General features: G+C 44.9%; 1 protein-coding gene across 1 annotated transcript in view; it reads right to left on the reverse strand.

Moving 5' to 3' along the window:
- ADCY10 (adenylate cyclase 10, soluble) overlaps positions 1 to 10,665 on the reverse strand; it is a 64,337-nt gene extending 53,672 nt beyond the window's left edge. The window contains exons 1-5 of the mRNA XM_019530847.1: positions 10,435 to 10,665; positions 8,816 to 8,920; positions 4,188 to 4,226; positions 3,287 to 3,430; positions 288 to 493 (exon numbers count right to left, since the gene is read on the reverse strand). Coding sequence (XP_019386392.1) covers positions 288 to 493; positions 3,287 to 3,430; positions 4,188 to 4,226; positions 8,816 to 8,920; positions 10,435 to 10,588 — 648 coding nt within the window. The 5' untranslated portion in view covers positions 10,589 to 10,665. The remainder of the gene's footprint in view (positions 1 to 287; positions 494 to 3,286; positions 3,431 to 4,187; positions 4,227 to 8,815; positions 8,921 to 10,434) is intronic.
- Between the last annotated feature and the right edge of the window lie 2,719 nt (positions 10,666 to 13,384).

Consider the following 13,384-nt stretch of genomic DNA (forward strand, 5'->3'; position numbering starts at 1 on the left):
AGATAAATACAGCCTGCAAATTCCTTGGTGGGTTCAGCGTAATCTGAGTTTTTGACTCTGCTCTGACCCTATTTGCAAATACACCTTTTGTGCCATCTAATGAGTGTGTGTCTGTGATTTTGGTGGCCTCCAGAGAAACAAACCGCTTTAAGCATCAGACACACATTAATACCAGATATGCACAGAAGCAGAAATGTTGTCCTCCAATACACACATGACAATCTACAGAACAGTATTATATAACCCTACTGGATGAGAATCATCATTCTGTAGTCCCTAGTGCCCACCTTAACAGCTCTTTGATCTTTAATTCTTTCAATTTCAATCATGTTCCGGTCACAGAGCTCCCAGCAATTTGGCGATAGAATAACTTCACTCGCATTCGCTAGACTTTGAGCCAAACGAACTTCATCCACTGCCCGGCCAATTACCAGAAAATACTGGTGCTTGTTGTCTCCAACAACAACTTTGGAGATATGACCTGCAGAGAGTCCTGTTAAGAGAGAAACAAGGTTGTTGGGGAGTAAAGTAAAATGTTTTTACTGTACGATTTGCAATATAGGCATCTCTATTTAGTTTTGGAAGCCAAATTAGACATCCAAAATGTGTCTCTCAGGCTGGAAAACTTAAATCAGTTCTTGATAGTATATGATATTTATTGCAGGATACGTGTCTTTCTAGCACGTGGCTTTACAAATATTTAAACAGTATGGGAGAGACATTATATACTCATAATATATATAATTGTCACCTTGTGTCATTTGTTGTAGAGTTGCAAACCATCTCCCATTAATCTTATCTACACCGGAGACCCCAAATCTGAAGTCTGCCCGACCTGCAAAGTGCAGTCTTCAATCAGGTCCAGGGTCTCCTCACTCCCCCCACCTCCAGTATACCAAACTAATCCAGTTCCATAACATTTTATACAACATATTCATAATTATGATTACAATTATACAAAATATAAGGCACAGTTTTACATGATATAAAGCGCATTTACCCCTCGGTCCCAGCTAGCAAGGGGTGCTTCCCCTTCTATGGATCTAGCTGAGAGGGAAACTTCTACCCAGGGCTTCCCTCTGGGAGGGCAGAGGTTGCCTTATTTCAGGAATGCCTCCCCCTGCGGGACCCAACTCCACAGCAACTTAGAGTTTTCTTCAAGGAGCCTGCGCTCAATTAGAGGCACCACCAGCGTTGTCTGAGTCACTCCAAGACCTCCCCTCCTGGCCCCGTGCCCCACTTTGGGCACCAAGGGTTCTTCTAGCTCTTGTCGGGGGGAATCTAGTCGCTGCTGGCTGGGTTTACCTAGCCTTATGCCTAGGCCTCCCCTTTCCCAGGCCCTGCTCTAGGCTCCAGGGCTCTTTTAGTTCTTTGGCCGAGCCACACTGCAGGGCTCTGGTTATCCGGCTTATGCCGGGGCTAACCTGTGCAGCCTTAATGATAAGCCAAAAACCCATTATACCTCCAGTAGGGGCAGGGCAAGCCCCTCCCAGCTTTTACCTGATTGGTAGAAATGTTTCAATATTGTAAATATTGTAAATTTACAATATGATAAGCCTTATAATATATTTACAATATGATAAGCCTTAAGGCTTATCATATTGTAAATATTGTAAATATTTATCTGTATACCTTTGGTGATGTTAAAAGATATTTCTAAAAATATTTTTGGAAAGTTTTCTTTTGTTACTTATTAGAATATTTACATATGAGATATATATAGATAGATAGATATAGTTATATATTTTATTTTTTTTAAATAAGAAATAATATGTATATTATAATTCAATAAACTGTAAATAGTTAAGAATACTGGCATGGAGTTGACTCTATAGAAGAAAGAAGGACCTGCGCTTAAATCGCCGGTGTCCCTCTCACAACACTTTCACCTGCCTTGTCTATCCCTTCCAACTGAGGACGGCCCCACCCTTGGGTATTCCCAGGTTACATGTGCAGCACAGCACCTTGACCCGCTGGCTGAGCGTCCCTGGACTCTGCCTGTTTGGCCCCAGGGCTAGAGTTATTGGGGGATCATCCTGGGATAACCAAGCCCAGACCCATATCACCTGGGTCCATGTGTAAGGAGCCCAAGTACCTCACTGGGAGGAAACAAGGGCGTCAGGGAAGCAGCCTGAACAAGTGAATGTTATACTGAATTACATTTTATATTATACTGTGATCTAGTATTTTATATACTATGACATGTAATTAACAGTACATTAATTAATGGAGTATTTATATAGTAATATTCACAATATATATTATTTTTTTAAATGTGGCGCCACTAACTTCTGAACATTTTCAGATGAGTGCTTTGAGGCTAAAGAGGTCAAGAACCACTGCTTTAGGGAGATCAGGCCTGACCAGGGAACCTATACTGTAGAAGAAAATGGAGACATGCAATAGTCAGGCTACAGTTCCCAGGAAGCACAGGCAGCAGCATTTCTCAATTTAAATATTTCTATTTTTGGCTGCTTTGTTTTTAGTACCTTGGTTTAATTCAAATTTTCATGGAAAGCAGACATTTAGCACACAAAAAAATATAATCAAAAACTCAATCTTCCATCAAAAAAACACTTTTGAATATTTTTTTCCTCCAGCAGTCCTAGTCAGGAGACAGTGGTACAGTTAGCTTGATGAATGAAGTAAAACTGGCATCATGGAAAATGTAGGTACTTATACGCAGGATATATAGCTGCAATTCAGCCTCCTTCAACCTTCCATGCTAATGTGTTTCAATCCCAATTCAGTCAATTCAGACCTTGGCCTCTCTAAAGAGGCTGTTAATGAATGCAGTGATGGTTAATGTATTACAGACATCTGTCTGCTGGGAATGCAAGTGATATCAGCAGCACATTTTTCAAAAGTCACCAAGCAGCCATCATAAGGGAACATTTCATAGTCATCAACTTAAAGGCGAAATACTCTGTATTCAAGTCACAGAAGAGAAGCTCTCTTCTGATGGAAATTACATTTTCCTCAATTGCAGAAGCAACTTTATCATGAGATTCTGCCAAAAAAGGATGCAAGGTCAGAGCAGTGAACTGTTCACATTCTCTACCAACTCATGGCCTGCTAAAGAAAGAAAAGACTGGGCACTACTTCTCATTGGCACATTTTGGGATTGAAAAGTGTTTACTCACTGGGTGACCATGGGTATCTCCCCATGCCTCTATTTCTCCACCTGGACTACAGGGAGAATCATACCTACTCACCTGTACAAAGTGTTTTGGGAAGCACACTGTAACTATGCAAAGTACCATTATTCCACTAGCAATCACAGTACCTATCTTCACTCGGAGCTCCTGGCCCACTTCTGTCTCACGAACCCCGTACGCCTCCTGGATACTCAGACTACACTGCAGTGCCAACGTGATGATATGACTCAGATGGGATCGTTCCACCCTCCACAGTGCCAGCAATGCATCCCCTAGGAAGGCAGTATGACAGAGATTGAAACTTAGGGATGGTCTTTTCTCTTTGTTTCAAAAGCATTAACAAATCCATTCAGCTTTTTTATGTGCTACCACAGAACAGCAAGGCATTCCTGTAAGTGCTGGCCACAGATACCCTACCCTTTCACTGCTTCTGACTGTGAGCGGACCATGGCCTCACAGGTGTTAAGACTGCCCTTTTCCCCTCAGCAACTCCTTACAGCTGCTTCTTACAAGTAAACCCTTTTTCTTAGTAATCCTTTAAAGGCAGCCACTAACTGCATGCTCCCTGTTTCTTTCAATGACTCCCCCTCTCCTCCCCCCCACCCCCCTTCCCTGAAGTAGCATGCTCCATGTTCCTTCCACACACTCCTGTACACACTTCTGGCTGATTTCTGGTAACTACGGCAACCCTGTTTTCACCTTCTATAGGTGTCTGATACCACAACCACTCCATCCAAAAGGAAGTGCCAACTAGGACTCCTCAGCCAGACACAAAGGAAAGAGAACCAGGGCTTTTTTCTCACTGAAGGATATAGCATGAGTTTTTGTAGTGACGTAAGCAAACCCTGTTGGAATCAGAAGTATAAACGAACAGAGGAAGATCCTTGATTACCCAGCACTTGCCTGGCCAAGAGCCTTGACTAACAGGCCCCAGTGCCTTGTAAATCAAACAGGAGAATCAAACAGGAGAGCAAGCTATTTTTCTCCAACCCAGGGCTTCCCCATTATAGACTACAGACTCACAAGTACCTGCGAAGTTCAAGATATCCCCTCCATGTATCAGCACTTCTGAAAGCAAGAGAAAAAGAAAAAAAAGTTACATGTAGACCTTTGTAAAAAAAAAAAGAAAGAAAAAAAGTGATGTTAGGGAGGGGCAGAAGAGCACTGTACATGGGTGTATGCAAGCGTGCAGGCTTTGGGATCATATTTTTGATTGAGTACAGCTCTGACTGTGGTTCACTGTAGACATAATTAAACTTTAAACCAGCTAGCTGGGTTACCAACAGAAACGTAGCCACAGCACCATAGTGCTCAGAGTGAGCTAGCTGACAGAGCACCTATGCTGTTTCTTGGGCAGGTTTTACATCCCATCCTGAGCTCCATGCTACCCTGGCTATAGTACTAACAGTACTCAAACTAGCAAAGCTAAAACTAGTTTTGAGTTTTCATGCAGTGCAGACATCCCTTGAGTGACAGAAAGACATACATTGGATCATGTCTTCTCTACAAAACTCCTAGAGGCTGATGGCTCAGAAACAAAAACCAAGCAGTTAAATTCTTTCTCCAAACTCACCACTTGAGCAGAGTGCAGCATTTCCCATAAGAACGAGAAAGATACCATCCTTAGACTTGCTTCTTCTCCCCACTTTTCAAATCCTGTACTACTCATTTCTCTGAAGACCAACAGAAATGTCCATGGAGCACAGTTTAAGAGCATGCCTCCACGGACAGTTCTGAAACAAATGTTCAAAAGTACTAACAGGATAAAGTAAGGGAAGCCTGCTGGTTTGGACACCAGCCTAGGGCTCTGTTGATTCTGGTTCAAATCCCTATTCTACTATAACTATGCCTGTCATCTTGGACAAGTCACTTTGTTTCTTAGGTCCCCATCCATCAAATAAAGACTAGCTCACCCCTGCTTCACAGCAGGGCTTTGAGGATTCTGTAGTAATGAAGACCACAAGTATCTAAGATAAAAATGAATGTGTGCCCTTGGATGGGAGCAGCACTTTCCATGTTGGACTAATAACTTTTGTCAGAGCACCATTCCAAATCACCAGCATTCTGGTGTCATAGGGTACCCTATTTCTTGGTGCTAAGAACAGTGAGATGTTGGCTTTACAGTGAAATGAGGCTGAGAAGTACGTAAGGGCTAAGGACAGACATTCAAAAAGCCTGAGCCTGAATTGATTCAATCTGTGTAAGTTAGTCTAACCTGACTAGGCTAAATCACTTTGTAACTGATAAGACATCCCAGACATGCAGGCATATGTCTGCAGTGGCTCAGGCTAGAAGCTGGGGGGCACTAGAGCAGCCCTCCCTTCCCTTCTATAGTACTGAGCTGGGGGTGGGGGGTATGGACAGACCCCTGCCCCACAGGGTGCTCCCAGCAGGGAACTGATAACAGTGTTTATCACTCCCAACTCGGTGTTTATCACCCCATTAAGAAAACAACAGCAGGACAATACCAGCTATGGGTTGATTCTGCCTTTGTCACAGCACAGACAGTAGACAGTATGTGGTCTGCTGGCTAATACACAGACACCTCAACAAAGCAGAGGGGAGGGGAAATTCCTGCTTAGCACAGAGTGCTGGGGGAAGGGGGTGGGGAGGGAAAGCAGCCTGCAAGTCTCTGCCAGAGCTACAGCCAGGGAGCAGAGGGAAGGGGCCAACCCTGCTGTGGACCAGAGTTCCCTGCCCTGCCCAGCCCAGAGAGCATGCTGGGATAGTCTGATTTATCTTAAACCAGCAAGGGGTCTGGGGCAGACATTGAATAAATCAGTTTGACCCAAATCAGTTAAGTCTGTTGCTACATTCAACCAGGATTATCTCAAACTGGGTTCAGCCATTTCCAGACTGGTTTATGTGCACTGAACATCTGTTCTCCTACAGGTTTAAGCCAGTTTCTTATCACTTAAACTAGTTTATGTATAATGTCCGTCCCTAGCCAAGGAGAGATCCACAAGGACTGTGGCTTCTTCAGAGCTGGATGTTTCTCCATCCCAGCCAGGAACAGCAATGACTAGTTCCACACAGTCCTCCTGTACTATGATTTTTTGCATATTAGTTAGGACGATAATATTATTGAATTGATAAACCTCTATGATTGTATTAGCTTTATTTTTTGTCTTTTATGAACAATTTTATGAACAATTAAAACTCCATTTTGTGCTTGTTCCCTGCTTGACATGAGTAAATTAACTTTGTATGCCCTGTGTACGTGAGTGTCTGTGTGAGAGGGTGAATGGTGAAAGAATAGTAACTATTTGCATGAAAACAGAAAAAGATTTAACTGACTGTGTAAGCAACAAGGTGCCAATGTATGAGTTACCAGACAGTAACCTAATTAAGCTAATTAATGGATGGCAGAAGAACTCATCTGTGATCATGTGCAAAGAAGATATTGAGAAGAAGGAATTTTGCATATCCTGCCATTTGAACTACACAATGCTTCAAGGCAGAGATACCGACTTTAATGGAATAGTTTCATAGTTGGTAGGATTGAGAGGGACCTGAGCAGGTCATCAAGTCCAACCACCTGCCATGGGCAGGAAAGGATGCTGGGGTCAGATGACCCCAGCTAGGTGATTGTCTAGCCTCCTTTTGAAAAACCCCAAGGTAGGAGTGAGCACCATTTCCCTTGGAAGTTGGTTCCAGATCCTAGCCACCCTGACTGTGAAGTAGTGCTTCCTGATGTCTAGCCTGAATCTACTCTCAGTCAACTTATGGCTGTTGTTCCTTGTTAGTCCCAGTAGTGCTTGGGAAAACAGGGACTCTCCCAGCGCCTGCTGGTCTCCCTTGACCAGTTTATAGCTGGCCACCAGATCCCCTCTCAGCCTTCTCGTGGAGGCTGAACAGGTTCAGGTCCCGTAGCCTCTCCTCAGGGCCTGCCCTGCTGCCCCTTGATCATGCAAGTGGCCCTCTTCTGGACCCTCTTGATCCTGGCCACATCCCTCTTGAAGTGCGGTGCCCAGAACTGGACACAGTACTCTGCAGCCTGACCAGTGTCGCATAGAGGGGGAGGATCACCTCCTTGGACCTGCTCGTGATGTATCTGTGGATGCATGACAAGGTGCGGTTAGCCCTTCTGACCACGTCCCCACACTGGTGGCCCATGTTCATCTTGTAATCAATAGTGACTCCAAGATCCTTTTCTGCCTCTGTGCTGACGCGAAGGGATTTCCCCAGTCTGTAGGTATACTGCTGGTTCTTCCCCCCCAGTTGCAGTACCTTGCACTTGTCAGTGTTGAATCCCATCCTATTCTCATCTGCCCACCCCTGTAAGCTGTCTAGATCTAGATGTAGCCTGTCCCTCTCCTCTAACATGCCCACTTTTCCCCACATCTTAGCGTCATCCACAAATTTGAACAAGTTGCTTTTCACCCCCTTGTCCAAGTCACTGATGAAGATGTTGAATAGTGCAGGCCTGAGGACCAAGCCCTGGGGGACCCCACTGCCCACATCTCTCCAAGTTGAAAATGACCCATCCACCACCACTCTCTGGGTGTGACCCTCCAGCCAATTTGCGACCCATCTGACTGTGTAGGCATTGACACCACAGTCGCCTAATTTTTAAATCAGAACAGGGTGAGAGACAGTGTCGAAGGCCTTCCTAAAGTCCAGGAAGACTAAGTCCACTGTGACACCTGCATCCAAGGATTTTGTGACCTTGTCATAGAAGGCCACCAGGTTGGTCTGACAGGACCTGCCTCTGAAGAACCAATGAATGACCTCAACTCGGAGATACCAACTTTACTGGAATGACCTCAAATTTAGATAACCGGAATAAACCACCTCTAATTAAAAACTGAGCATGGAAAAACCCCAATGCTGAACAAAGACTTGAAATCCCTATAAAGGTGAGATGCAGACAAGCCAAGATGGGGAATCCACTCTCTGCAACCTCCTCGAGCACAAGCGTATCTGTTCACCCCCAGCTCATCATCCTGAATGAGCCTGGACTGGCCATCCAGTGCTAACATTGAGTAACTTCTGGTGGTAACTATAATCTTACTGGAGTCATTTTGTCTGTATGCTTGTATCTGTCTGTCTATATGACCGGTGTGTTCAAGCTTATGTATCTGCTTCATGTAATCAATAAACGTGGCATTTTGCCTTATCCCCCTTTATAAGGTCTCGCTCGTGATTTGAACAATTGGTAATTTAAGGTAGCACTCCCAATCTGTCAGAAGATTTGCAGCTGCCCTTTAAGAATGCTCACCATTCCCCTAGTTGACACAGAAGGTCTCCATCCTCAAAAAAAAGAAGAATGTGACTGTTTAACACAGTGGTCTCCAACCTTTTTAAGTAGGCAATCACCTTTGGCAGAAAAAATTATTTGGGGCACACCTCCCCAGCAGGTAAGTCCCTCCCAGCCAGGGCCCCACTCAACTTACCCCTGCTCCTGCCTCTGTGGCACTGCCCCTCACTGTAGGGGCCTTGATCTAGCCCCCTCCCCTTCCTTCCCCCCATGGACTGAGCTGCTGGGCTGCACATGGGCACTCAGCCCCCCATCCCAGCCTTGGATTGAGTCCAAGAGGCTCCAAGATCCACTGGTTGGTGACCACTGGTTTAACAGAACACTTCCAGTGCTTCAGTTCCCCAGACCTGACCCAAGAAAGTGTGCAGAGCAAAGGATCATGAAGTATGATACTTACCCTCCACAATGTCACCTACGTAATGATTGAGAGTCTGTGTTAGCTGGTCAGCACCATGTTCCATGCTGGTATCCATGCTAAATTTCTCTGTCAGGGCAGTGAAACCTGTAACATGGGCATGCACACACACAAAGCAATCAGGCAACATCTGAATGGGCCAAAGAAATGGCAGCAGACCCCTGGTATTTCCATCATACATTGTCCCTTCACTCACCAATGATGAATGCTGTGTTTGAGGAAAAAAAGAGGAGTGTATAGCATTGGTCAAACAAACCTCAGACCTATTGTACAGTACTTGGCCTTGCTTTCCAGGCCTGCGTATCTTACACTCAATCATTCAGTTTAAGTCAATTGTCGCTGTAATGTTTGCTTGCTTGCTCCTGTTACTACTCTTGATGCACTGCTCACCCCATCTTGACTTCCAGTGCTCCCTACTTTTCTGTCCCTCACTTCTTTCAGTGCTCTTTGCTTCTCCTTTTGAAACCTCCCTGATTTCCAGTTCTGATCCTTTTTCCATTCCATTCAGGGAGGCTGGCTACAAGATGATGTATGCCTCCTGAAAGAGGGGGCAGACATCCAGGGGAATGCTCTAAAATCCTCACCTGCACAGTTCCAATGAGATCAATTCTCTCTCTGGTCCTATTCAACAAACAACTATCAGAAGAATTGATCTGGTGACATGCAGTGAGGGTGCCAACAATATGCAGATGACACATAGTTCTGCTTCTCCTCCACCACAAAATATCACATCACTACAACCAAGATGGCCCATTACTTGGGCAAAATTAGCTCATGGATGAAGAATAGTTGATTAATTCTGAACCCAAGCAAGACAGAGGTGATACTAATGACCAGAGGACTTTACAATGACCCTTCAGTCTTCATTGGTTGAAAGTATGCACCCACCACTGGTCAGTTCAATCCATTCATTTAAGAATTCTGGATGATGTGAAGCTCTCACATAGCAGAGAATGTTACCACTATCTCCAGCCAACTGGAAGAGTCCATCCTTCCAAAGGAGATAATGATCCACCTCTGTTATATATCTTTACACACCTCTCCATTGAACCACACCAGTGTAATATAGCAAGGCACAAAGGCAACCATTCTCGGGGAAACAAATAAAAATACAGCTATGTATCTCCTCAGCATGCAAGCAGCCGCAGACACATTCAAGCATTCCCCTCTTATAGACAGCCAGTCACATTCAAGTTCTCAATCCTGTCTTCCAAGAACTCACTGCTTGAACCCAGAATATCTCACCTAAGCTCCTTATTCCTGACCTGTACAGCATTCTCTGTTACTCCCACTTCAAGCTCTTCTGGTTCACTTCAAGTTCTTCTGAACATGAAGAAAACCATTTCTACAAAACATTCTGAAGTGTAGCAGTAAGGATGAAGCCATTTCAGCTGTGATCTCAGCTCCACTTAATCCCCAGTTTCCCGAGGTAAAGCTTCATGGTAGAAAACCTCTCTTCTAATAGCTTCATGTATTAAGGGTGGTATTTTCTAAAATGCATAATAAAGGACTCAGGCACATAAATCCCATTCAGAGGGAACCAGGCACCTAATTCCCTTGACTTCTTTTGAAAATCTACTGGTAGCACCAAATCTACCCACCTGATATGTCTGCAAACAGCAGTACTCCATCAAAATTCTCAATGAAGGGCACATCCTGGGAGAAATCACCATACACAATGAGATCAGGGATGTGAGCTGCTACTTTTCCAATTGTGGAAGTTGCACTTGATTTTCTTCTTTCCAGTAAATTCATGACTGAAATTTACTGCACATTATGCTGTGGCACAGTCAGATATTTCAATAGGAGATCATTTGCAACTATAAACAAAGGCAACTAGAACTTAACCAGCAATGACCATGATTCAACTATGCTCCCTCTTGTGATAAGCACATGACAGCTTCATCACCTGGGATGGGTCACAATCAACAACAGAATCACCTCCTCCAGTAACATTCTCTGCATGTCACCATCTTCCTAGCAACAGGTGCTAGGTTACACAAGGTTCTTTTATTACTTCCATTTATATAGGCATGGATAATGCTAACAGGCTTTGCTGGCTTTTCCTTTCAAATGCTGGACTTGCAGTGCTTCTCTACTCAATTGTACTTATATTTCCCACATTTTCTCTAGCTCCTACAGGTGAGGATTCCTTCTGTGCTCTCCCTTACAGAGACCCTTTCCCCGTCTCCCCAGACATGGCATTTTCTGCAGTAAAGGTTCTTGTTGGCTGGCCTATTTTCCTAATCTCCTTAACCACAGAGAAAAGAGAGGAGGGAAGGTCAGAGAAGGATAGATCATGAAAGGAATGGAAAAGGTAGGTCAGGTCAGATCACGACAGGACAGGAAAGAGGAGACAGAGAGGGAAAGAGAAAAAAAGAAAGGGGAAATGGGCAGTGGAGAGGACAGGACTGACTCATCTTTGTGGAAACCCTCTTCATATTGGTCTTTTGGCCTTTCCCATAGTGACCCTGTGAATGGCACAGAATGGTTCTCAAGAACTGTAATCAGCTAGAAATGAGAAGTCGCCACCTTCCAGAGGTCCTCTCAGCACTGCCAGCACAGCCACAGGAGGCTGGCCAACAGATTTCTACTGGGGAGAAGTGGCACTCCTAAACAAAGACTTCAGGTAGATTTCCTGTTAACTTAAACTTCATTGTAAGCAGCAGCTTTTCCTTCAAAAACAAAAGGAGACATTGACTGGCAGTCATATAGGAGATGCTAGACCAGGAGCTGGCCCCAGGAGACAGGGTGGAAAACAAGTGGTTGTACTTTGGGAAATGTGGTTTGGATGTTGAGAGAGACAGAAAACAAATGGTTGGACTGAACAAGGAGAGTAATAGAGGGGTTTGATCTAAAGAGTAGGTATAATCAGCTAGAGACTCAACAGATCAATGTGCAAGCAACAGGACTCAGATCCCAGCCCTCTACTGAGCTCACAGAACACACAAGCATCAGTGAACGAAGCGAGGGGTTGGCTCATGCTCTGCACAGTAGAGAGAGGTCTGGCAACATACTACTTGAGCAATGAATCAGGTCAGAGAGCAATAAGGTGCATATTTAGGTTTTGGGGACATTTATTCCTGGTGAATTCAACTTTCCGTAGGAATATCCTCTTGGTATTTTCTTCTTATAAGGGCTGAGGACTTGCCTGGCTTAGATAAAGTTATCAATCTGTTGTCAAGAGCAGAATCTGTTCTGGGAGTTACTTCCTGTCTCTCCAAGGGCTGGTGCCAGTCAGGTGCAAGAGGGTTTCTCAGGTGAGTTGCCTAGGCTTGAAATCCTGTGAAAAATAATAAAGTAGGGCTGTCCAACTGGCAGCCTTTGGGTTTAATGCAGCCTGTGAGGGGTTACTCTGTTGCTCCCCGGGTTGCTGCAGTTGCAGCAGCAGGTGGGTTCTCTAGGCTTTCCTTCTGACTTTGGCTTCCTGCACCTGCCTCAAGGGTCAACATGGCATGGCCCAACATGGCACAGTCCATGGTACTGGAGGAGCCTGCAGCATGGTGCAGCAAGGGAGCCTGCACACTGAGCTGAGCAGGGATCACACACACACACACACACACACACACACAGAGGAACAGTGGGAATGGCCTCCACATGTTGAAGCATTATAGAGGGCCCCGTTCACATGCAGTGCAGCTGGGGCTGGGGGAAGAGCACTCACACAGTGACAGCCCAGAGGACCCTTGGGTTGCACTACTGTGGCCCACGTCACATGGGGCTCTTGCTTACATGGCCTGCACAAGGTGTGGTCCCTAGCTACTTGGAAGCTGTTTCTCTATTGTATGGGATCATGTATTAAAGACAGTGTAATAATGTATATGCACAGGGGAAAACCTTCATTCCTTTATTTCCTATCTTTTAAGTACCATATTTTTTTGCATACCACATGCACCTTTTCCTCCAAAAAACATTATAAGTGAGGAAAAATGGTAACAACAGTTTCTGCTGCTTAAAGTTTGTACCACACAAACAGAAATGACTCATGCCTCCTGAGGGTGGGGGGGCACAGTGACCACTTGCAGGTGGCAGCAGCGGGGGCATGGTGGTAACTATCAGGGATCGCCCACAGGTAGCCGCGGTGATGTCGGTGGCAAGGGTGGGCCAAGCAGCGACCACTCGCAGGTGCCCATGGGGCGGAGGGAAGTAGCAAGCAGCGACCACCTGTAGATGCCAGCAGCAGCGTTGACAGCAGCCAACTATCAGGGGAGCATATACCCCCCCCCCCACGTGCTGCCCCAACGCATCACCTATACAGACAAAAGTGAAAGTAAAGCCTGCAAGTGATCCACAGAGAGCAAAACAATGAGTAAGCTCAGTTCCCTAGCTGCTACTGCTCAGTTACTTACTACAAGGAAAGATCTGTTATTTCTCCATTCTGCCTTCCAAAACACGGTGTGCATCTTATTCCAGGGCATGTGTATGCAAGAAAATACAGTATTTGACTCAGAAATCTGAATAGTGTACAGTGGCATAGGTGATCTCTTTTATTAGACCAACTAGATTTTTGCACCTTTCTTTAATTTAAAATTTTAATTTGATTTACAAAAA

The sequence above is a fragment of the Crocodylus porosus genome, unplaced genomic scaffold, assembly GCF_001723895.1.
Source record: "Crocodylus porosus isolate Cpor-Errol unplaced genomic scaffold, CroPor_comp1, whole genome shotgun sequence".
NCBI classification, from domain to species: domain Eukaryota; kingdom Metazoa; phylum Chordata; order Crocodylia; family Crocodylidae; genus Crocodylus; species Crocodylus porosus.